This window comes from Saccharomyces mikatae (genome assembly GCF_947241705.1).
Source record: "Saccharomyces mikatae IFO 1815 strain IFO1815 genome assembly, chromosome: 10".
Lineage (NCBI taxonomy): Eukaryota > Fungi > Ascomycota > Saccharomycetes > Saccharomycetales > Saccharomycetaceae > Saccharomyces > Saccharomyces mikatae.
The window spans coordinates 139200-161691 of NC_079265.1; the positions used below are offsets into that span (position 1 = coordinate 139200).

General features: G+C 38.5%; 14 protein-coding genes across 14 annotated transcripts; 8 read left to right on the forward strand and 6 right to left on the reverse strand.

Moving 5' to 3' along the window:
* Nucleotides 1-475: 475 nt before the first annotated feature.
* IDS2 (Ids2p) lies at nucleotides 476-1870 on the forward strand (the record flags this gene model as incomplete). Its single annotated transcript, XM_056223381.1, has 1 exon — nucleotides 476-1870. One exon carries the CDS (start codon nucleotides 476-478, stop codon nucleotides 1868-1870), a length of 1395 nt encoding a protein of 464 aa, XP_056077405.1.
* Nucleotides 1871-2313: 443 nt separating this feature from the next.
* On the forward strand, nucleotides 2314-3198 carry SFH5 (Sfh5p; the record flags this gene model as incomplete). Its single annotated transcript, XM_056223382.1, has 1 exon — nucleotides 2314-3198. The coding sequence occupies one exon, from the start codon at nucleotides 2314-2316 to the stop codon at nucleotides 3196-3198; it is 885 nt and encodes a 294-aa protein (XP_056077406.1).
* A 329-nt stretch (nucleotides 3199-3527) lies between these two features.
* On the forward strand, nucleotides 3528-3845 carry ROQ1 (Roq1p; the record flags this gene model as incomplete). Its single annotated transcript, XM_056223383.1, has 1 exon — nucleotides 3528-3845. The coding sequence occupies one exon, from the start codon at nucleotides 3528-3530 to the stop codon at nucleotides 3843-3845; it is 318 nt and encodes a 105-aa protein (XP_056077407.1).
* Nucleotides 3846-4262: 417 nt separating this feature from the next.
* TIM17 (protein transporter TIM17) lies at nucleotides 4263-4739 on the forward strand (the record flags this gene model as incomplete). Its single annotated transcript, XM_056223384.1, has 1 exon — nucleotides 4263-4739. The coding sequence occupies one exon, from the start codon at nucleotides 4263-4265 to the stop codon at nucleotides 4737-4739; it is 477 nt and encodes a 158-aa protein (XP_056077408.1).
* Nucleotides 4740-5115: 376 nt separating this feature from the next.
* YAK1 (serine/threonine protein kinase YAK1) lies at nucleotides 5116-7524 on the reverse strand (the record flags this gene model as incomplete). The annotated part of the gene is made up of 1 exon (XM_056223385.1): nucleotides 5116-7524. One exon carries the CDS (start codon nucleotides 7522-7524, stop codon nucleotides 5116-5118), a length of 2409 nt encoding a protein of 802 aa, XP_056077409.1.
* A 566-nt stretch (nucleotides 7525-8090) lies between these two features.
* Nucleotides 8091-8756, forward strand: RPB4 (DNA-directed RNA polymerase II subunit RPB4; the record flags this gene model as incomplete). Its single annotated transcript, XM_056223387.1, has 1 exon — nucleotides 8091-8756. One exon carries the CDS (start codon nucleotides 8091-8093, stop codon nucleotides 8754-8756), a length of 666 nt encoding a protein of 221 aa, XP_056077410.1.
* Nucleotides 8757-8837: 81 nt separating this feature from the next.
* Nucleotides 8838-10124, reverse strand: YUR1 (mannosyltransferase YUR1; the record flags this gene model as incomplete). Its single annotated transcript, XM_056223388.1, has 1 exon — nucleotides 8838-10124. The coding sequence occupies one exon, from the start codon at nucleotides 10122-10124 to the stop codon at nucleotides 8838-8840; it is 1287 nt and encodes a 428-aa protein (XP_056077411.1).
* Nucleotides 10125-10627: 503 nt separating this feature from the next.
* Nucleotides 10628-11815, reverse strand: TIF2 (translation initiation factor eIF4A; the record flags this gene model as incomplete). Its single annotated transcript, XM_056223389.1, has 1 exon — nucleotides 10628-11815. The coding sequence occupies one exon, from the start codon at nucleotides 11813-11815 to the stop codon at nucleotides 10628-10630; it is 1188 nt and encodes a 395-aa protein (XP_056077412.1).
* A 290-nt stretch (nucleotides 11816-12105) lies between these two features.
* On the reverse strand, nucleotides 12106-13245 carry GLG2 (glycogenin glucosyltransferase GLG2; the record flags this gene model as incomplete). Its single annotated transcript, XM_056223390.1, has 1 exon — nucleotides 12106-13245. One exon carries the CDS (start codon nucleotides 13243-13245, stop codon nucleotides 12106-12108), a length of 1140 nt encoding a protein of 379 aa, XP_056077413.1.
* Nucleotides 13246-15285: 2040 nt separating this feature from the next.
* On the forward strand, nucleotides 15286-16515 carry LCB3 (sphinganine kinase LCB3; the record flags this gene model as incomplete). Its single annotated transcript, XM_056223391.1, has 1 exon — nucleotides 15286-16515. The coding sequence occupies one exon, from the start codon at nucleotides 15286-15288 to the stop codon at nucleotides 16513-16515; it is 1230 nt and encodes a 409-aa protein (XP_056077414.1).
* Nucleotides 16516-16701: 186 nt separating this feature from the next.
* On the reverse strand, nucleotides 16702-16926 carry DPI8 (Dpi8p; the record flags this gene model as incomplete). Its single annotated transcript, XM_056223392.1, has 1 exon — nucleotides 16702-16926. The coding sequence occupies one exon, from the start codon at nucleotides 16924-16926 to the stop codon at nucleotides 16702-16704; it is 225 nt and encodes a 74-aa protein (XP_056077415.1).
* Nucleotides 16927-17685: 759 nt separating this feature from the next.
* Nucleotides 17686-18630, forward strand: MRS3 (Fe(2+) transporter; the record flags this gene model as incomplete). Its single annotated transcript, XM_056223393.1, has 1 exon — nucleotides 17686-18630. One exon carries the CDS (start codon nucleotides 17686-17688, stop codon nucleotides 18628-18630), a length of 945 nt encoding a protein of 314 aa, XP_056077416.1.
* Nucleotides 18631-18977: 347 nt separating this feature from the next.
* Nucleotides 18978-21230, forward strand: SMKI10G0830 (uncharacterized protein; the record flags this gene model as incomplete). Its single annotated transcript, XM_056223394.1, has 1 exon — nucleotides 18978-21230. The coding sequence occupies one exon, from the start codon at nucleotides 18978-18980 to the stop codon at nucleotides 21228-21230; it is 2253 nt and encodes a 750-aa protein (XP_056077417.1).
* Nucleotides 21231-21296: 66 nt separating this feature from the next.
* AIM23 (Aim23p) lies at nucleotides 21297-22370 on the reverse strand (the record flags this gene model as incomplete). Its single annotated transcript, XM_056223395.1, has 1 exon — nucleotides 21297-22370. The coding sequence occupies one exon, from the start codon at nucleotides 22368-22370 to the stop codon at nucleotides 21297-21299; it is 1074 nt and encodes a 357-aa protein (XP_056077418.1).
* Between the last annotated feature and the right edge of the window lie 122 nt (nucleotides 22371-22492).

Here is a 22492-nt window from a genome sequence, read left to right on the forward strand (position 1 = left end):
TTACCTTCTTATGCGTTAAAGCAGAAATATCTTCATTCAATAGCCTCTGTGTTGAGATATTACGGGTTATGATTCTACAACACGACAAGAAGCAGTAGTGTATTCTTTTCGAAATCTAAATACGTAACAGAATTTACTGCCTTATTTTCACTAACATAGCCAGGGATCCTATCACCAAACAGTCGCGGCCTTTTTTATATCTTTGCATTATACTATTTATTCTCTCACTCATACTCTTGGCTGTCCCATATTTACTTCGGAAATTTCCCCATGCGCAGCAGAACAGAACACAAGCATGATTGAAGCAAAGGAATTGCGCAGTTGAGTTTAAAGAAAGAAGAGAAGAAGCAGCAACGCACTTCCACGTGATACTTGTAAAAGAATATCTGTGTTTTTTGATATCTGATTTTTTTATCAAGCATTCATATCTGTTTATTGAAACGTCAAGAAGGGAAAAGCCAATTGACATTAAAAGATGGATAATCAGCAAGAGAGTATATCTGAAGATATTACAGGTGACCTAGCTGCAGCTGTCAGAAAGTCATGGTCTGAGTCACAAGATAACCCGTTGCTCCTAAACTTTAATAATTCCCCCATAGGTACTCCCACTGATAGGTACTCCCCTGAACCAGTTATGATGGAGGGAAATGCAATGAATCCTCCATCGCTTGTGAGGGAGTCTGCACAACAACAGCAAAGACGTTATGCATCTTCCCAATCTCGCGAAAAATCTGACCAGCAACAGCAAGATTACCAGTTGTTTAAGCATCATTATTCTTTGGGGCAGGAAACAAGAGAATCTGTTTCCGATATTCTCAACGACTTGACTCTAGGATCCCCAGAGCCAAGCGAAAGGATATCACCAATAGGACAACCATCGGTGGATATTCCTCCTCTTACCACAAGGCGTAGTTCTATCCAGGATGTCCAATGGATAAGACATTTACTTAATCCGAGAAGTTCATTTTCTGGTGCGTCTGCCAATGAACCAACTAGCCCCCCTGATGATTTTCTTAATCAGAGCAGAGCCTGGATAACAATATTACATGATTCATCGGCAGAATCGTTACAGGCTGTTATCGTGTTAGCCGAATCATTGAAGAATGTCAGTTCCCAATATAATCTTTGGGTGCTGCATTCTAGTGACGTTAATGCTTTTCAATTAACTCAAATAGGAATAAAAACATTGATAATAGATGAGTATATCAATTTGTTTTTGAATTTTGGGAGTGGCTCGGGCTTCAGTGGAAGCACACAAGCAACCGAAACCAAGGACGAATTGAATTTCAAATGGTGTAAGTTATTTCTTTTCTTTTCTCTAATCGATCGGTTTGAACTGATCTGCTATTTATCCCCCACATGTTTGGTATTAAAAAATATCGATGAGCTGCTGGAGAGCACCGAAGTTTCTGATGAGATTGATAATGAAACATGTGTTTTGCTATCTAATAGGGTGAATCATATAAATGGAGATCTCAGTAGCATAGAGCAAGACCAAAATCCTGGAAATTATGATGAGGATCCTCAAATCATTATTCTAAAGCCTAACCGGGCGGTGGCGATGTGTATTAAGGAATATTTCACTATATACGGGAATGATGAAAGTAAAAGATCCATGTTTCATCAAATGAACGATTTACAAATAATGAAAGCACTATTTGGAGATAAATGGGGTTACATAGATAGCGGTGGCTACTGTGCTATTCCTATGACTAGTATACCGGCGGCCAATTTAAGCTATAAGATAGTCGAGTTCAAAATTCTAAAACCCTGGGAAAGACAGAACTATATAACTGCTGGTCAACATCCAGAGTCTATTATGAACAAATGGCTAGATCTTTGGCGCGACTTTTTGAACCAAGCAAATTAAACAAAACACTATCAGTTTCCTGTACTTCGTCAATATTCATTCAAGTCAATCCGGCACCTTCTTCACATCTAATTCATCATACTTCATAACGTCTTCCCCTTTTAGTGCAATTTTTGGTTGCACTCTACTAGGGACAACGAGAAACATTGCTTAAACGTGCTCGCACGTCATATCTGTAATCAGTTTATCCTTGTATACTATTATACAGTCATCTCTTAACTTTTGTCTTGGTTCTCTTCCTTGCCTTTACCGTATATAAAATTCTAAAGCTATTTTTTATTTATGTTTACATTCTCGCGGCCTGGCTAGGATTTGCTTGAATAGAAAAATGTTTGTGCAGAACTAATTCTTGATTACATCAAAGAGCAAAACTGTATACTTCAACTGAATTTCATTTCATCTTCACTTTAAACTGCTAGGGTAATTGAAGTGACGTATTCAAAATGAATTTTGACAATGACAGCCAGAAACAAGTTTTCGATAAGCTTAAAAAGGCAATTCCTGGCATCATCAAGGAAAAATGTGCCGGATATGATGAATTATACGGTTATAAGTTGAACTCCCAAGGTCCAACTGCGGAGGAAGTTGAGAAATATTACGACGGGAAGATTGCCGATTGTTTAATTTATAAACTTTGTAAAGCATACCAATTTGAGTATAGCACTATTGTGCAAAATCTGGTCGATATTTTGAACTGGAGGAAGAAGTTCAATCCACTAAGTTGTGCCTACAAGGAAGTTCATAATACAGAACTGCAAAGTGTTGGCGTTTTGACGTTCGATGTGAACGGTGACGCTAATAAGAAAGCCGTCACTTGGAACTTATATGGTCAGCTTGTCAAAAAAAAGGAACTATTCCAAAACGTGGATAAGTTCGTTCGTTACAGAATTGGTCTTATGGAAAAAGGGTTGAGTTTGCTAGACTTTACCAGCGCCGACAATTGCTATATGACCCAAGTCCATGATTACAAGGGCGTTTCTTTGTGGCGAATGGACTCTGACATTAAGAATTGTAGCAAGACAGTTATTGGAATTTTCCAAAAATACTACCCAGAACTGTTGTATGCAAAGTATTTTGTTAACGTCCCTACTATTTTTGGTTGGGTGTACGATTTGATCAAAAAATTTGTTGATGAAAGCACTAGAAAGAAGTTTGTGGTGTTGACTGATGGTAACAAGTTGGGTCAATACTTGAAGAACTGCCCACACCAAGACTACGGTGGGAATGACAAGCAAAACAACTTGAACAAGCAAAACGTCGCGAATATCCACCCAACAGAATATGGCCTTTATGTTCTACAAAAGCAGATCATCGAAGACGTCGAGTAATGAATTATCATCGTCATGCTGTAATACTATCCCCCATACATAATTCTATAATAATTAATTTCGCCTTGTATTCAAGTAAATCATCATCCACTGTATTATCGTCTCATCTCTACCTTTTCTTGATGTGACTTAGAAGATACCGTGCAGAGTGAAGGGGCTTTGAAAAATGTTCTAGAAGCTGATGGCGATAATAGGGATACATATCGATCAGTTCCGCCTATTTAAACGACAACGGACCGACTATGAAGAAGATCAGAGGTGAAAGTGATAACAGGGAAAGAGAACCAGCAAGAACAAGAACAAGAACAAGAAGGAAAGAATTGGGAAAAATGCTAAGGAAGGGCACTTCAACTATATACACGGCACACAAGAAAAGTAACAGCAGCATACTCAGGAGTCAACGAGACCAAACTAAGGTGGAATCGCTAGTAGAAGAATCACCGATAGGTGATTTTGGGATTCATAATCAACCTACACAACCTGGTGTGATATACTATTTCGTGGAGTTGACAAATTTAGGCATACACGATAACACAAGCAGTAATAATAACAATAACAATAACAACCATAGCGACGATGAAAACGGTAGTCGATACGGTCAGGGTAGCAGCTTAGGTAGGAACGTCCATTCCCGCCGTTATTCATGAATATAAGCATTATCAAGCCCATGCAGCAATGCTATTAGGGTGTGTGCTGGAAGCCCACAGGCGGATGCAGGGTAGTAACGAATTCATGCAATTCATATCATGCCACTGAGGATAAGACATTATGAAAGGAGAACGGGACCTTGTTAAGTTATAGGTTCCTGTGTAGACAGTGTATATTATATATATCATATTTGTATAATAATACAGAGATCTTTGCCTACGTCACACTCTATCCCATCAAGCTTTTTCGCTATTGTCTCAATCAAATTGGTCACCCGGTTTTTCTCGCGCCAAAATTTCCATCTTATGCCAAATTATTGAAAATAAAATCACCAATTCTCACCAGAGGTTAGAAGATGTGAGAGAGCCATTTAGAATAAGAAGGCGTTTCGCAAAAGTATTGTAGACAGTAGCATCATGTCAGCAGATCATTCTAGAGATCCATGTCCTATCGTTATATTAAATGATTTCGGTGGTGCCTTTGCCATGGGTGCTATTGGTGGTGTCGTTTGGCATGGGATTAAAGGTTTTAGAAATTCGCCATTAGGTGAACGTGGTTCAGGAGCTGTGAGTGCCATCAAGGCGCGCGCTCCTGTGTTGGGTGGTAACTTTGGTGTGTGGGGTGGTTTGTTCTCTACTTTTGACTGTGCTGTGAAAGCCGTCAGAAAGAGAGAGGATCCATGGAACGCTATCATTGCAGGGTTTTTCACTGGTGGTGCTTTGGCTGTGAGAGGTGGTTGGAGACATACAAGGAACAGTTCTATCACATGCGCCTGTTTGTTGGGTGTGATTGAAGGTGTGGGGCTGATGTTCCAGAGATATAGTGCTTGGCAAGCCAAGCCTATGGCTCCTCCTTTGCCTGAAGCTCCCCCCTCTCAACCTCTTCAAGCTTAGATGATAGAGAGAGAGACTGTATGATTCATTTTCCATAGCCGCTGATGGGATACCCACTCGGCACATTCTTTATTATACGAATGTTGTATTGCACTAACTTCCTTCACTTTTCACTTTATTTCATCCTACCGTAGAGCCACTATTTCTCCCATCATGTATATATTTTATATAAAAAAATAACATGTTCCCTACATCTGAAAAATAAAAATAATAGGCCAAAAACTGGCATGAATACTTTATAATGTTATTTATTAATTGTAATGACTATACGTATAGAAAAGATTAAAAGGCAAAATTCATGTACATGTAATGTAAGAAGAGTACTAAGCCGAAATAAAGAGAAAAGAGGGGGGAAGAAAGCCAGACAAACAACGATTCATTCTTCGACAATGTGAAGCTTATTAAACTCGTTTGTGGGGCCTTCTTGGACAGAATGAGTGGCAACAAAATCATTCGGAAAGTCGCTTGATATGTTCTCCTTTCTCTTACTGATAGTTCCGATATCAACACTATCAGCGCCACCACTGGAAGAATTTGAATTGTAAACATAGTTATTGTTTACAGCATTATTATAGTGCCTTGTGCCCCCGTGGTCCCTCTGTTGGCCTTTCCCATTATCGTGTTTCTCCGATGGCCCAGGTAGAGACGATCCTGGAGGAAACCATTCTCCTGTAAATTCCTGTTTTGTTATGAATGGATGCAGCATTGCTTGTTGTGGTGTCCACCTTTCTAGCGGGTTTAAATTAAGTACCCCGCCTAGAAAATGAATCAAGCACTCCCTGTTCTGCATTTCTTGATCAATGAGTTCCTGAGAGTTCTGGATGCTTTTAGGATACCTGTAGTTTCGAATAATATCTGGCAACTTTTTCCATTTGAAATATTGCTTACTTGGCTTTTCTACTATATTGTATTCTCTGCAGAATTCTTCAATAGTTTTTATGCGATGCTTTTGAGTAGATGTTCCACTTTCTTCTAACGTCAACTTTCTCATAAATTTTCCAGAATTTTTGCCCATATCTATCATCCACGATGGCGGATATCCAAGCGTGTCTATTATTCTTGTTAACTGATTATACTCAGAAGCTCCTGGAAAAATCGGTATTCCCAAAAATAACTCTGCAACAATACAACCCAAGGACCACATGTCAATACTGGTCGAATATGGGATTCCCAGTATGATTTCAGGAGCACGATAAAACCTAGACTGAATATACGTGTAAACGGTCCTAGCTTCTTCGCAAGATGAGCCAAAATCGATAATCTTCAACTCCGGCTTATCAGGGGCACAAAGTAAAATATTCTCAGGCTTCAAATCGCAATGAATTAGTTTGCTTTCCTTCAACACGCATAAGGAATCTAATATCTGAGTGGTGAATGTTCTGATAAGTTGTATAGACAGCCCATGAAACTTATTCTGTTTTAACAATTCATACAAATTATTACTTAGTAATTCAAAAACCAAGCATAAATGGTTCTTGTGAACAAACGAGTCATGCATTCTTAAAAAATGGTGTTTATTAGCAGGATCTATCTTCTGGTTTAACAGCTCTAGAATTTTTGCTTCTGTAATACTTTGGGTCAAATACTCTGTTCTTGATTTCACTACTTTTACTGCTAAAATTTCTTTAGTTAACAAATTTTGACATTTGACCACTTGGCCAAATGTACCTTGTCCCAGAATGTCAAGTACAAGGTACTTTCTATTCTGCTCTACGCCCAAAACATCATTTACATAAAGAATATAGTCACTGTTTATGTTGTCGAACCCTTTGTTACATTTCCCCTCGCTGGGTTTTGTGAGTACTCTCTTAGGGTTTTTAGACGTTTGGTAGGTGAAGTCAGGAGAGCATAAGGAATATGTGGTAATCAAGCTTTTTGTGACACTAATTAAAGGGGAAATTGTCTTAGAATTTAGTGAGGCACGTCTGAACTTTGGAGTTGCATTTGAGACAGGTTGGAGATCATTTTTAGAACTGCAAGGTTGCATCTGAGGGATAGATAACTTTTGGGCCTGTACTTCATCCCTTCGCAACTGCTTAAAAGGAGGCTGTAATGGGGGACTTGTACTCGGAGGATACGCACTAAGTCTTCTGTAGGGTGAAATCACGGGTATTGAACTTGTTCCTTGGTTGGCATTTGAATTGAAGGTAGAAAAATTGGACGAATAATTTGTTGCAGCTAGACTTTGCCTTCTCTGAAATTCTTGACGGTCGTAAAGAGAGGGCACAAACCTGGAACCGAATTGAGAGGGAGGTATGGTGCCCTGCTGGTATGCATGTTGTTGTTGCCGCTGTTGTTGTTGTTGCTGCTGATAAGCAGAAGGATACTGGCCACTGCTGTTTCCTGGTAGATTCGTATTAGAGCTCGTGTAAGCAGGATAACTGTCGTACTGGAAAGGGTTTGGAGCAGGTGCTCTAGCCGGAGGTACAACGAGACTAGATTTACGTCGTCTGTAGGCATCTAAACTTTCATTACTGTTTAAATCGTCGTATTGAAGAGGGTAGACCAGGTTTTGTTGAGAATTCGTTACTTTTTCTTCATTCCATGGATTAACGAAGCAAAATTGGGAATTCTGCTGTTGTTGCTGTTGCTGTTGCTGTGGATGCCTTTGAGAGCTTTGATTCACATATGATGGATTCCATATACTACTTCCCAAATGGCTATTGTCCTGACTTGCTCTACCTGAGCCCACACTGGCATCACTGTTAGTGGCTACCGTCGGGCTTAGAGAGGCATTTTTATTGCTATTGGTGCTTGTGGAGTCGTTATTATTTGATGTATTCATTATTCTTTCAAATTAGCATGTGAAAATGATAACGGAAAGATTTGCCCTCGTACAATCAGTTCTGCTCTTGATCAAAAACTTCTACTAACCTGTTCCTTCAGTCTACACCCAATATATCAATAAGAATACATGTGCTCTTTCTCTAGCGCTTACACCCAAATCGTTTCCTTATTTATCTGTTTAACATTGCTATTCATTGTTCAGGCCAGAAGGGGTAAATCTGAGGAAGGGGCTCGCCGGGAAAAAGCTGCAGAAGGGGTAGTTAGGTTTATCATGGCACTTGCGCCATTTTAACATTTGTATTAGGTCTTCTCTATATTTTTTGCATTTTTTGTCTTCAAATAATTCTGGCGTTTAGGTTATTTTGACGTATAACGTGATATTTATAGGGTTTGTGTCGTCTTTTTTCACATTTTTGGCGAGTTAGCCACCAAGAATATATACAATGAAACGAAAAAGTTAAGAAAAGAGCGTTAGGTAGGTTTCTGCAATCTAATATTTGAGGTTAAGGACGAGAGTGCATCATTACTCATTTGTAGTAATAACCTATAAGAATATATACAGAAATGAATGTATCTACATCAACATTCCAAACAAGGCGGAGAAGATTGAAGAAAGTGGAGGAGGAAGAAAACGCTGCCACTTTGCAATTAGGCCAAGAATTTCAATTGAAACAGATAAACCACCAGGGTGAAGAAGAAGAACTGATTGCCTTGAATCTGAGTGAAGCCAGATTAGTAATCAAAGAAGCTCTAATAGAACGTAGGAGAGCATTTAAGAGATCACAAAAGAAACATAAGAAGAAGCACCTGAAGCATGAAAGCGCCAATGATGAAACTACAGCTGTAGAGGATGATGATGAGGATCTGGATGAAGATGACGTTGATGCCGACGATGATGATTTCATGCATTCTGAAACTAGAGAAAAGGAATTGGAGTCTATCGATGTTCTATTAGAACAAACCACGGGAGGAAATAATAAGGATTTGAAAAATACGATGCAGTACTTGACAAATTTCTCTCGATTTAGAGACCAGGAAACCGTTGGAGCAGTTATACAACTTCTGAAAAGTACTGGATTACATCCGTTTGAAGTGGCACAACTGGGTTCTTTGGCCTGTGACACGGCTGATGAAGCGAAGACTTTGATTCCGAGTTTAAACAATAAGATATCCGATGACGAGTTGGAGAGGATATTGAAGGAGTTATCAAATTTAGAAACTCTTTATTAAAGTGATGTATATATACGTGTGTGTAAGTAGTATTGATTTTCTTTCTCTACGATTTAAACTATCTAGCGCTAAGAGAAAAGACTAAACCTGAGGTTGCTCTTCCTTCAAAAAATATTTGCCGCTGCCGTTTTTCCACCATCTCATCAAACAACTATGGGGTGCTATATCTATGACGCTCTCGTCATCACTTTGACATCTACAACGCTGATCGAGCCTAACTGCATATGATGCCGGACAGGTACCAAATGGTGAGTGGAAATAGCCAAGTTCATCAAAATGAATGATTTCATCAGGTTTCAGTAACAAGGAGACACCAATTGAGTGAACAGGAGCATCCCCCCATCTCTCGTAATAAAACCCGCCTTTGATGTCCAAAGATTCAAAAAATTTCTTGTATTCGTCACCTCTGAAGAAATTCAAGTCACCAATCTCAAAATTTGACCAGAAATGGCATAAGTTGTAGTTGGAGTTTGCTTCAATAATGGGGTAGTGCTTACCGACTAGTCCTGAATCAGTCAAAAATGCATACGCACTTTCCTCTTTAGGTAAAATTGTCCCTTCGTTAGTTTCCAAATACTTCTCTACTGCATCCCATAAGGTCGGTATAGTTTCTTCGTATTCATATAACGAAATCACAAAGCCATATTTTTTGCCCTTCAGCCTCATAATCCTAAATGGATCGTACGGGAAATCACAGTAATATTTGACATTGGGTTCTACTCTAAAATAATAGTCATAATCGTCCAATATTGACTGCTTGAAAAAGAACCCGGAATTGAACCTGCACATGTTTCTATATGATTTGGATCCCCCATACAAGACTCCATCATCCTCCATCTCACGTAGTCTTTCTTCAAAGAAGGTTTCGTTTATCCATGTCGGCCGATTCCAGTCTTCTGGTGGAATTAAGGCATACTGGGCTTTCCCACTTGCCATTGCTGTAGTAGCTTCGATAAAATCTTGATCGAAGGGAACGTCATTCAGGAAAGTCCAATCGTAGTGATATTTATTATTAAACCTGTCTTCTAGGGATCTCATCGAATCCAGTGCGCCTTCTAACTCCGAATTTCTCACCAACATTAATATTGTCGCATTCTCCCTTGGATAAACATGATTGAAATCATCTTGTCTTGTATAATTTAGGGCGTTCTCATCATAGCTATTACGAGAAAGTTTTAAATGCGGAAAATAATGTCTTCTTCGACTTGAGTCATACTTTTCTTTTGCTTTTTGAGAATCGATAGTATACGAATTATCAATATTCTGATATTTTCGTATGAGAAGTAACTCTTTGCAAAAAATATAAATCAAAAGAGTCCATATTGGCAAGAATATGCCAAGGACGTATAGCGAGCCTCTTTTTGCCATTTACCGGTTTATGATGATATACTTTTTAATTCTTATAGCGACCTTTGAGCATTGGGTTAGGAATCGTGTGAAAAAGTAATGTGAGTTACTTCTGTAGGGAGGCAATAAGAAAGCTTAGTGTTTGGCTTCTAACTTTCGTTTATTCAGAAAAGCGTGGAAATTTTTGAAGTGAAGAGTTAAATATCTAGTTGTTGCTCACCCAGGAAAAGCAAAAAAAAGCTTCTGGGTAAAAAAAACTTTACAGCAAGTGCAGCTGATGAAGAATCAAACAAATACATTCAAAGCATTTTTTAGCCCAAAATATTAAAAGAATAATCAGAAAATTATTTAGTTATTGTACATATTATATATTCAAATATTTATTACGATAAATCCCTAACAAAAAAATACGATAAAAGGATAATCAATAATAAAAAGAAATATGGGCAAAATAATATCATATAAGGGGAACACAGTTAGGAGAAAAGAAAGGTAGTATGGTTGTGAATTTCTTTTCATAGAGATCAGTTCAACAATGTAGCAATGTCGGATGGCAATTCTTCGATTTGAGTGGAGTAGAACTTTTCTAGTTCTCTCATAGCGCCAACATCTTCGTTAGTGACAAAGTTGATAGCAACACCCTTTCTACCGAAACGACCACCTCTACCAATTCTGTGGATGTAGTTCTCCTTATTAGCTGGTAAATCGTAGTTAATAACCAATGAAACTTGTTGGACATCAATACCTCTTGCCAACAAATCGGTGGAGATCAAGATTCTGGAAGAACCACTTCTGAATTCCTTCATAATGGTATCTCTTTCTTGTTGTGGTAAGTCAGAATAGATGGCAGAAACGGTAAATTTGTCGTCTCTCAACTTAGTGGTCAATTCTTCAACCTTTCTTCTAGTGTTACAGAAGATAACGGCTTGAGTGACGGAAATAGAGTCGTATAAATCTGTCAAACATTCGTATTTGTAATCTTCTTCTTCGACATTCACGTAAAATTGTTTGATACCTTCCAAAGTCAATTCATCCTTCTTGACCAAAATTCTGACTGGGTTTCTCATAAATTTGGTGGTGACTTCCAAGACATCATTTGGCATGGTAGCAGATAAAAGAACAACTTGAGTAGTTGGAGGAAGTAAGGTGAAAATTTGGTAGATTTGTTCCTTGAAACCAGAAGACAACATTTCATCGGCTTCATCTAAGATGAACATCTTGATCTTGTCAGTTCTGAATCTACGTCTTTGGATGTTGTCGAAAACACGACCTGGGGTACCAACGACAATTTGAGCATCTCTCAAACCTTCAGCATCTTCAACAAAGGAAGTACCACCGATACAAGCGTGGACCTTGATGTCCATGTGGAAGGCCAAAGCCATGACAACTTTTTGGATTTGCAAAGCCAATTCTCTAGTTGGGGCCAACATCAAAGCTTGAGGAGCCTTGACTGAGGTATCAATTCTTTGCAAAGCAGCAATGGAAAAGGTACCAGTCTTACCAGTACCAGACTGAGCTTGAGCCAAGACATCGTGACCTTCGATAATAGGCATAATAGCACGTTGTTGAATGGCAGATGGTTCTTCGAAACCGTAACCAAAAACACCTCTCAACAAGTTTTCGTCCAATTCCATATCATCGAACTTGTAGACAACTTTGTCATAGTTGGTTTGGATTTGGGACTCTTCAATATCAGTAATACCTTCAGACATATTGCAGTTACTATTTATTAGTTTCTTGTACACACCAGTCTTTATGTTTACCGAACCTTTTTTTTTTATGTTAAACGTTAGGATCTGCTGCTTTCCTCTCCTTGTGATGAGATTTCTTTTATATATGATGCTGAAAAAAAAAATAAAAAAAAATCGAAAAAAAGAAAGATACGCAAAACTAAAACGCATTCACCCGGCCTTTTGCCTTCGTCTGGCGTGACGATGATGTAGATAGTATATATTACGTAAAGAAGTATTGTGCAATGAATAATAGCGAAGGAGAGCCAGCTTCAAGTGTCGGACCTTGGAAATGCTCTTTGGACGCGGTCTAAATAGTTTGTGGTTTCCCAGTCAAATTTAAAGGCAGATTGCGGTTCAGAAATTGGGGTTTCAAGATTACCTTTTGCTGTATCTTTCTTTGAGGAAACGATACGTTTTGTTTGGATAACTTCGAGATTAACCTGGTTTTTATTTTCCCTTGTACTTTGATTTAACAATGTTCTGAGACAAGGAGATTCGTGGTGAAAATTTGTGTCCGTTTCGATATTGCCCAGTTGCAAGTGGGAGAAGTGGTCCCCTAAGTGGTATTCATTGTAAAGATCACACTGTGTAGATCTCCACTGTTGGAAATAGCCATTCTCGTAGTCAATAGTAGTATGTGACCATGGCTTGGACGTTCCAATGAAATGAATGAGTTTGATGTGCTGTTGGAAAAAAAATATGGCGGGTGAAGATTGGTATCCGTAATTAGGCATGGTTACGTTGTAAATAAAGGGAAGACGTATCCACTCCATAAGAGGGGATATCTTGTGCAAAATTTCTTTACTATAATTGCAAATAGGATTGAAAAATTGATTGAAGATTCCTTGATCAGCACCATCAATTGATACGGTTTTCATCAAAAAATCTTGTAAACTCCTTGCCATTTCCAAATCTGGAACCAAAAGCAGTACTCCGGTATTGAACATGTCAGGCCATCCAATATCTGGGGCAGCAGCAATCTGGAACCTTGTTTGTTCCGGATATAATTGCAGGATTTTAAAAAACTCTTTGTCTAGTGGCAAAGTATCTGCATCCAAAAACAAAACCTTATCGAACTGCACCAATTCCCATAGTCTGGCTTTAAGTAAAGTATGAGATAGCTCAGGTCTTTTCAATAGCTCAAGATTTGCCTTATTGTTCTTCACGCACTTCTCCTGATCTTTTAGCGGTTCAATGATAATGATTTCCTTAAAGAGGCTCCTTATCAAAGTTACTTCCTGGGTACAAAAGCCATCGAACAAACCTCTTGTTACGAGTAGACATACGGTGATTTCAAATTCTACTACAGCCTTCTTCAGGAGTCTTTGTAACTGATACGCTAAAGTCAATGCACCAGGTAAATAGTCCTGTGAATACAATAACGTGCAAATAGCAATTTTACCAGCCATTAATACGTAACAAAGTTAACTTCTAACAAACGCCTAATATGGCGTTCTGTATCAGTGGGTATTTTTTTACAAGTGAATGCTTTATCCTTGGCCTTTTCCCCTCGTCCTTATATGTCATAGAAATGTAAACAAAACCCTTAACCGTTACCGCGCGGTGACGAATCAATTTGATTTTGTTTCGAGATGGTCATTTCAAGGATAACAAAGTCAAACTTAAATCGCATCAGCGCATCATCTAATATATTTTACTCTCTGGTGCCTTTTGTTTTTAAAATGTTCTTTTATTAATATATTTGTTGCATGTACGTAAAGTTATATCTAAATTAAAAACTGATAATATAACAGAAATAAAAATGCAGGAAAAACATGGCGAAAAACACGTCTCCTCCTCTTGTTATTTAATAATTATGTTCTTAACGAGAGTAAGACCAAACGTTCTTCAACAAACCATCGTTTTGAGCCAAACGGTTCAAAGAATCATCAGATTCACCTCTGGATCTGACGTAACCAGACAAAGCGTAGGTGACGTATTCACCTGGGATGGCACGGCCTTCTTCATCAACCTTGGCAACGTTGATTTGAACAGAAGCATGGTCATCGGCTTTGATGATTCTGTTGGTAGCAGAACATTTTCTTGGAACGTATAGTTCGACCTAGTAAAAAGATAAAAATAAAAATGTTAGTATAATTGCGCTTACATTCTTGCGAATTTGTTTGCCATATGGATGGAAGAGAAGTTTTGAAGAGTTGTTGTGTGCACTCCCAGCTATTAATACGAGGTCCTTCAATCTTCCTAGTGTACAATAATGTTCAAAATTCACAGTTCAATGTCTACTGTTCCTCGTTATATCATCAAATTTGGTTAAAGGTATACTCTGACCGCTAAAGTTGGACCGGACCGTCGGATAATATGAAGCGTCGATTGTAACAAATTGTTATTATCCTCATATATGGCTGCAATAGTTTTTTTTACGTGCGCCTAATACAAGCTACCGAAGCCTCATTCATTCATGTTATTGATGTCGTCCATTGAGCCCATTGTATTTCACGCTGACGGTTTCTCGTCCACCAACTCTTATCTAGTCTTTTTTCCCCCATCCTGTGCAATCATTTGTTCTAATTTACGTACTAATTGACCCTTATCGTTTTCCATCTTGGCTTATTGATATATGTTTGTTCTTGTGTCAGATGTCAAGCTGGAAATCTCCCTTTAAAGCTAGATCTACTTAATGATGAATGCAAAAATCAAAATCCTACAATCTTTGACCACGAACTCTTTCATTATACAGTACCGGGATTCCCTTCGAACGGCCTCACTACGTAGCCAGGGTGGTCACCACCAGCGAGAGAGCTCTAGGACGGTGTCCGAGGAAAGAACGCGCACAAAACCGGCCTACAGCCATGCTAAGACGTGCCACGAAAACGAACGCGATAATCTTACTCTTAAAACCGTGAAAAATGTAAGGATGTAGAAAATGCACGGATGTCAGTACATGATTGTTAATCAGCAATGTTTCCGGAAGATATAAGTTGTATACAGAAATATGGGTATATTTTATGAATGAGTTTTTCTTCTTTTCTTGAAACTGAGTCAGGTATTACTTTATCTTAATTTTTTAAACGTATGCTTTGGACTTATAGTCGCTGATGCAGGTGCACGCTTTACATAATCTTTGTTACCATGGCAACCGTATAGATATACTAAAGAAGGAAACCAAGCGGAGCTTTCTTAAATCCCTGTACTTTTGTAAATAAAAAAGTGTGCAAAAAAACACTACCATGTTTCTCATTTCATATAAGGATAGAAATGTTTGTTAAGAAAGTTTTTTGGTTTCTGGTTGGCCTGTTATTTCTATCATGTGACTGGGCTACGCTTGGCTTTTTGTTTTTCCCTCACTTTGCGCTAAAGTTGTTCTCACATTATAAGGGCAGCGAGAAAAACTTGAGTAAAGAAAGTTTGTTTACATACAACAATTGTATTAAGAGAACCATTTGAGCCAAGCAAGATAAGTGGACATAAACTGTTTTTATAGATAAATAATGGTAGATGGATTTAATTCCTCGAACATTAGGAAGAGGGCTAGAACTCTCTCTAACCCAAATGACTTTCAAGAGCCGAACTACTTGCTGGACCCTGGTAATCATCCCTCAGAGCATTTTCGAACTCGAATGTCCAAATTTCGGTTTACTATTAGGGAGAAACTATTAGTATTTACCAACAACCAGTCATTCACGTTATGCCGCTGGCAAAAAAGGTACCGGTCTACATTCAATGATCTTTACTTTACTTATACATCCTTAATGGGATCGCACACCTTCTATGTCCTGTGTTTGCCTATGCCTGTGTGGTTTGGATACTTCGAAACTACAAAAGATTTGGTTTATATCTTGGGGTATTCTATCTATTTGAGTGGTTTTTTTAAAGACTACTGGTGTTTGCCCAGACCTAGAGCACCACCATTACATCGGATTACTTTAAGCGAATATACAACAAAGGAGTACGGTGCTCCAAGTTCGCATACAGCAAATGCCACAGGGGTGAGTCTCTTGTTTCTGTACAATATCTGGAGGATGCAAGAATCCTCTGTCGTGCTTCAACTGATGCTGTCATGCGTGGTTGTATTCTATTACATAACTTTGGTTTTTGGTAGAATATACTGTGGGATGCATGGATTATTAGATTTAGCAAGCGGTGGGCTTATTGGAATAGTTTGTTTCATTGTCAGAATGCACTTCAAGTACAAGTTCTCGAACCTGTATATCGAAGAGTATTGGTGGTTTCCTCTGTTTAGTGTAGGATGGGGTCTTCTCCTTTTATTTGAGCATGTCAAACCTATAGACGAATGTCCCTGCTTTCAAGACAGTGTTGCGTTCATGGGTGTTGTATCGGGTATTGAATGCTGCGATTGGCTAGGCAAAGTGTTTGGCATTACGCTAGTGTACAATTTGGAGCCTAACTGTGGCTGGCGGCTGACCCTGGCCAGACTACTGGTGGGCGTACCGTGCGTCGTTGTCTGGAAGTACGTCATCAGTAAGCCATTGGTCTACACGTTGCTCATCAAGGTCTTACATCTTAAAGACGATAGAAACGTTGCAGCAAGAAAAAGGCTGGAAGCCACTGAGAAAAAAGGTGGTGGCAAGTATGAATGCCCACTGTATATCGGAGAGCCCAAGATCGATATCCTGGGCAGATTTATTATCTACGCCGGTGTCCCATTCACCGTAGTAATCTGTAGCCCCGTACTTTTTTCCCTCTTACATATAGCATGAGAAGAAACCCAAAAGACAAAAGAAAATATTGTAAATGTATCCGTTTTTAAAGTATATTTTTGAAAAGTATGTAACTAAAGAGTCGTGTTGTATAAGGGTTTTTGCCGTATGAAGGCCCGGAGGAAGAATAGTGAAAGTCATTATCATCGTTAATAAATCAGAAAGAAAAGAACATTGAAGATATATCTACAGCTTCGGAACGTGAGCCAAATGTCTTCTTGTAGCCAGTGAGGCACTCAATGGTCCATACGTCTTGGCGTTTTCCCTATATTCTTTAAACGAGCTGAACGAGTTTCCTGGAGATCTCTTGAAAATAGCGCTCGCCATAGCGCCGGCGGCTATTCTCGAAACACCAACGGAGGCGGCTGAAGAGGTGACGGCGGCGGCTAATCTAGTACTCTGAGCGATCATGTTATACGTATATTTACTGAGCTATAGCTATGTTTTTAAGTGCACTGTATACTAAATAAACTCTATCCACAAGTAAATTTCCTATTCATGCAAATTGCTTTCGACTCTTCTATTTTTATATGTGTACGGTCTCATTATCTGCACCTGGGAGTGGTCATGCTTGATACTCGGCTCCCACCGGAAAATTTACCTATCGGGCGGAAAAATTGACGCCTGCAGGTCATGCCCCTCACCTTCATTCGCGGGTCTTATCTCCAGAGCAACTGAATGTGGAAAGGGCATGACACCCCCCACCCTCTCCCCACGTTTTTTAGAATGTGTTAGTACACCCATGCATACATATAATGGGCACGTGATAGTGGGGCTTGTATGTTAGGGTTACATTTCTTTTTGTATTTTTTTGCCCTGAATTTAAATCATTTATAACGAGTAGATCGCTCCTTTCTTTTTTTTTTGTTTTTTTTTTTATACTCACCGTTTACTGTCATTATTGTACCCTCGAGAAACTAAGCGTATACTCACCTCAACTTAGATCACCTTTACGTAGCACTTATTGCATTTTCTGGATGTCGCATGCTCTTCAATCGGTAAAAGAAATTTGACTCCTGTTTTCTTAAACATTTTTTTTATTTTTATTTACTTACTTATCTTTCTTCAGGATTGTAACCCAACTTATCTAATCACGATTCACATATCCGTTAATACCTACCTCTTTAAGGTTTGCTGTAAATATATACATGCTATAGAAAAGAAAGCGTTATGGTAGAGGACTCATCAAATAGTAATTCAACAAGGCCAATTCCAGCAATACCCATGGATCTGCCCGATTATGAGGCGTTGCCCACCCATGCGCCATTGTACTATCAGCTTATAGCAGGTGCGTTTGCTGGTATAATGGAACATTCAGTGATGTTTCCAATAGACGCTCTTAAGACGCGAATACAATCAGCTAACGCGAAATCTTTCTCCACCAAGAACATGCTCTCTCAAATATCTCATATATCTACTTCCGAGGGTACCCTAGCGTTGTGGAAAGGTGTCCAGTCCGTAATACTAGGTGCGGGACCTGCTCATGCGGTATATTTTGGTACGTATGAGTTCTGCAAAAAAAATCTTATTGACTCGAACGATACGCAGTCACACCATCCTTTCAAGACAGCCATTAGTGGTGCTTGCGCTACAACTGCGTCGGACGCATTAATGAACCCATTTGATACAATAAAGCAAAGAATTCAGCTTAACACTTCCGCATCAGTATGGCAGACCACAAGGCAGATATACCAATCTGAAGGTTTGGCAGCATTCTATTATTCTTATCCAACCACCTTAGTAATGAACATCCCATTCGCAGCATTTAATTTCGTCATATATGAATCATCCACAAAATTCTTGAACCCATCAAACGAGTACAACCCTTTAATACATTGTCTATGTGGTAGTATCAGCGGATCCACATGTGCGGCAATCACGACACCTTTGGACTGCATAAAAACGGTACTGCAGATAAGGGGCAGTCAAACTGTTTCGTTGGAAATTATGAGAAAGGCAGATACTTTCAGTAAAGCGGCCAGTGCCATATATCAAGTTTATGGTTGGAGAGGGTTTTCGAGAGGTTGGAAACCAAGGATCGTCGCAAACATGCCGGCTACCGCTATATCATGGACAGCTTATGAATGTGCAAAACATTTCCTAATGACATATTAGTTGGTTCTTTTTGCCGCATCATTTCTTTTTCGTTTTGCATCTACAGAAAATTGTGTGTATTATCATTTTCTTATCGTCACTTTATGTACATTTATATATCCAGATACCTCGTTAGTCTCAAAGTTCGAGTTGTTTACTTCAAGAAAAAAGTTTTCATTTTCTCTCTTATACTTTATTTATATATGTTTAGTATACCCAAAGGGTATTTCTAACTATAGGCAAGCTGTTTTATTTGAAGTCGGAAACTCTAAGAATATTAGATTCATTTCTAAAAAAAGAAAAATAATTACTTAAACACTTCTCCACAATTTGGCTCAAAGCTTTTCTCTAGAAGAAAAAGAATAAAGATGAGAATAATCTATTCTTGGTTGCTCGTCTCTATCATTTGTTTAGCCACTTCCATAGTAACAAAAACACGAGCTGCAGGAGTGACTACACATCTATTTTATTTAACAAGAGGTGCCCCCCTAAATTTGAAAGAAAATTATTATCCGTGGTTGAAAGCTGGCTCTTTCTTCCCGGATGCTCTATACTCATGTGCACCTTCCAACAAGGATTGGTCTGACTTTGCAGAATTCACTCATTGGCCCAATTTCTTGATGATTGCGCTGTCTTACTGGCAGCAAAAGTATGGCGAAAACCGTCAACTTCAGGAATCTAGTGATTCACTTATGCTGAAGTCGTTTATAATAGGAGTATTCACCCATCAGATAGTCGATGTTTCTTGGCATTCATTAGTTACAGATTATAGACTGCATGGTCTACTCCGGGTTCTCAGCGAAACTGAATTTGATGCAGATATTGAAACTGCTCATACATTCTTAGACGTGATGGGTGAATTCCTCACCTTAAATAATGCAGTTCGTGACACTGCTAATAATGAAAACTGGGAATTTTTTGCTCATCCAGATTGGAAATTGCCTAGAGAAGAGGATATAATGGAAATAATAGGGAGAGCTGGACTCTCTAAGGAAAAACTCTCCTACGCAGAACTGGATTTCTGCGTTAAAAGAGGTATGGCAGCAACAGTCAGTGAAAGCTATCTTTTCCGCTCTCAAAGGAAAAAACTATTGAATAATATTTACTCGACCTCCCCAAGAGCTAACGATCTAATACAGAACCATTGGCTAGGGGGCCAATCCAACTTGGTTGCAATGCTCCAAAGATGCGTTCCTTTCTTCGAGTCTTTGTTTCATAGAGAAACTACTGATGAAGCTCAAACAGAAGAGCTAAGATTATGCGCAAATTTACCGCCAGTATCACAACAAGAAATGGAGACGAGTGCTTCAAAATCTTTAATAAAAGCTCGAAGAAATAATAATCACATTGTTATATCTCCGTTGAAACCGTTTTCCAATTTTGGCACAAGTCTCACGTTAGGGAAGTTTCAAGAAAACAACAAAGATTACCTTGCTGTTAGTGCTCCGCTTGAAAATTCCGTTGGTGCAATATACTTGGTACCGTGGGATATTGTATCAGTAACAAACAAAGAGGATTTTAACGTTTTACAACCAATTACTGCCATGTACGGCTCAAAAGTTGATACATACAGCGTAGGGGATGTTGACTACTTGATTGTTTCAGAGCCTGGTACTTGTAGGATCGATTTCTATCTTAAAGGAGTAAAAATCTTAACAATCGAGGATACTACCACCGAAGAAGCGCATCAATTAGAAGTGGCTTTAACGGCAATCTTCGATGGCGATACGGTTCCCGATTTGATAGTATCAAGCACAAGCTATGGAGTAAATGAAACTGGAATCGCAAAATTTATACCGGGATCTGCCATAATAGACCATTTGGTTAGTTCAGATAAATATCATACAGTTGATATTTCATCTTTTAAGGGAATTGTCTGCCTTGATGGTTATCCTATGAAAATACCATTTCAGCACTTCGGGGCAACAATTCAAATGTCCAACAGGAATAGCAAGCAAAAGCTAATTTACATCACCTGTCAAAGTCTCGGTACTGTTTTTGTTTATTTGCGCGATGATTTACATGACTCGTCAATCCCAGAATACTATATAACAAAAGGCGGTGTAATAGATGCAAAAGATAAGAATCATGTCGAGTGGGGCATACTTCCATCGAAAGAGCATGGTATGTTTGGTTCAACCATACTTTCTTGGTATTTTGAAGGAAAGAGTTTTGTGGCTATATCTCAACCAATGTTTGATACAGTATTTTTGTATATTGAGGAATCCAGGCAAGTAAAGTTTCTCCTGAAGCTGATATTAAATATTAACATTGAATCCGGTATTACTCCTAATGGGTTTGGTACATCTCTGTTGTTCAATGAAGAAGAAAGTGCGTTATACATATCATCACCAGAGAGCTTTGATGAAAGAGGAAGTATATGGAGAATTGGAATGAACGAGCTATTACAAGCAGCAAATCATTCGAAGCGGAAAAGCTTTTTTATTAATAATTTGAAATATCTTGTGCTCATAAATCCTGACAGAAATAGCAAAGGTGTGACAGGTTTCGGAGAGACCATGATTTTTGGTCCCCAAAACCACCTTGTGGTCGGAATTCCTCAATATGGGTACGGAAATTTTGATCGCATGCAGCTGACTGGCAGAATCTTGGTACTTTAATGATTATTTCAATAGCATGTAATAATTTAGTGTACGCTATATACATTATGTTGTCACTTTTTCTATTTACATTTCCTTCATTTTTTCTTTCTTTTTTTCAATTCTTTTATTTAACTTTTCTTGTCTCTCTTGTCTCCTCAATTCCTTTAGCATCTTTTTATCGTTGTTCTGTGGTTTAACATCTTTTGGCGTCAATTTCATTATCATTTTTGTGCCTATGTTACCTAGCAAAACAGGATCATTAGCATGCTCTTTGACTGTTTCTTTCAATATCTCCAGAACAGCTGCCCTTTTTTGCAACACTAATTTTGACAGTCTGGTTGCGCTATCTTTTTGGAAGTGGTCTAGCTCTTCAAAACTCTCAAGCCAATTGTTCGAGTTTATATTATTCTTGTCATCAAGATATAATGTTACTTTACTTCCTTTTTTTAACAATGAAACTATTTCGTGTGCCTTTTGCTTTTCTAAGTCATCATTCTCAATCTGCCATGATATTTTTATATGCTTCAAGTTACCTTCCTTTTTATCGGTTACTAAATTTTTGAAAGATTTATTTAATACTCCCAGTTGCATTAGTTCCTTCTCTTTCTTTTTAGCAAGGAAGTCTGAGTATTTTTTTAACGCCACTCGACTTTCCACTATTTTAACAAGTGGGACTTGATTTTCATCATCAATTTGCTCAACGTTGACAATACTCAATCCGACTTTATCAAGGTCAATGCCCTTGGCAAAATACCTAATATTTGATGCTTCGATTCTGTGAGTAGTAGGATCTACAACTTTAATGTTTCCCTTATAATTTTTTTTAAATATTTCAGTAACAACTGAATTTGCGGCCTCTTTAGCTCTATCTGTTCCAGTGCTCCATGTTATGAAGATTCTCTTTTTCTTGGTAGCATTTCTTTGCGGTTGTTTTTGACGCTTTATATACCCTGTAGGAAGAACAGCATTTTTAGATGCACTTCCATGATTTTGTTCCCTGAGACTGGCCAGCTCACGTTTGCGTTTCATTGCGTTGCGAAATATATCTGTGGTGGGTGATAAATTGTCTCTGTGGGAATATTTTGTGAAGTGGAAATATCTAAAACTCTTTAACAGCGTTTTTCGTGATACAGCTTCTCTCAAAAGTAGTTTTAACATATTTATGGGACCTAGAGTTACGGTTCTTTATCACATGCACCAGCTATTCTATACTTGTTATTCAGTTTCATCTTTTTTCGAGAGAGCTTTTTCAAACCCTTATAGTTCTCACCGTCACGGAC